We start from the raw sequence: 1,143 nt of genomic DNA on the forward strand, positions 1-1,143 counted from the left end.
AGATATCAGACATCAATGTGTTTCAAATGAGCTTGTTCTGTTTTTTGCTCTTTAATCTATGGCCATTTAGGGATGTAGGCAAATCTTTCCTGTTGACAGCTGTTATGCGATATGGTGTGCTGTTTTCAGATGGTTTTTTTTCTCCCAAATTCTGTTTCTTTTGTAGCTTGTGACATTTCTCTGAAAATGTATGTTTGCGTGGTTGTCATAACTTTTGTAAGTCGTCACAGTAAAGTGCTTTCCCAAATCGTCAGAAAGCTTGAAAAATAATACAATGATTGTGCACTGGAAAAAAAACACATCAGTAGAAAGAGGCAGATATGGCAAGAGATGACAGGAGCTTGTTGTCTCTGCTGGACTGTCCTTTCTCCTTGTGTCACAGTGCCTCACACTGAGTTTTTGTTTAGTTTTTAGAATTACATGTTTTACTGCGTCAACTTTACGTTATGGGACTTGTTAAACTGTCAAAAGACTGTTACATTTGCTGTTGGCAGCATAGTATAGCAAATTGGGTTGGGTGTTGGGTTTTCAAAAAGTTACTTTTCAGCTTGCCCTCTGTTATTATTTGTTACATACGTTAATTCTGTTAAAGTAAAAAGCATAATTTCTGTTCACTGCCGTCTACAAATAAGGAGAGGAATTTCTTCACCAGCTAACAGAAAGTCTATGATAAATATCTCTCTCCAATCTGTGGGTATCTACAGATCCGTGCACACGATAAGATCTTGCACTGATCTTTCTGCTTGAACAACAAAAGATTTCATTCTGTCAAGATAACAGAACTTTTTTTCAACTTTGAGTGTTTATTAATCACAAATATTATCATTTCTTCAGGGCTATTACACGTTGATGTAACCCTAAATCTCCTTCCCTCCCTCTGTGTTTGTGTGTGTGTGTGTGTCTTTGTACACTGTGTGTATGTGGTAACAGATCAATAGCCACCTTTTTGTCGAGCCTGTTCATATTTTAACCATATCACACGATTTCATATGTTGACATCGGAGAGAGATATTTTTCCTCATAGTATAACACACCGATGTTTCATGAATGTGCTTTTATCAATAAATGTGAGTGCATCTTTCACCATGGTCAAATTCATTTCAGTCCAAAATTATGTATTGACTTGGCCTTTAACAAAAGCAT

The 1,143-nt window shown here is 36.5% G+C and overlaps 1 protein-coding gene across 1 annotated transcript in view; it reads right to left on the reverse strand.

The window, feature by feature from the left end:
- Nucleotides 1-611: 611 nt before the first annotated feature.
- drosha (drosha ribonuclease III) overlaps nt 612-1,143 on the reverse strand; it is a 64,316-nt gene continuing 63,784 nt past the window's right edge. Inside the window, exon 27 of the mRNA XM_031584466.2 lies at nt 612-621. Within this exon, the coding sequence (XP_031440326.1) occupies nt 612-621 (10 nt within the window). The remainder of the gene's footprint in view (nt 622-1,143) is intronic.

This window comes from Clupea harengus, chromosome 17 (genome assembly GCF_900700415.2).
Source record: "Clupea harengus chromosome 17, Ch_v2.0.2, whole genome shotgun sequence".
In the NCBI taxonomy this organism is placed as follows: Eukaryota; Metazoa; Chordata; class Actinopteri; order Clupeiformes; family Clupeidae; genus Clupea; species Clupea harengus.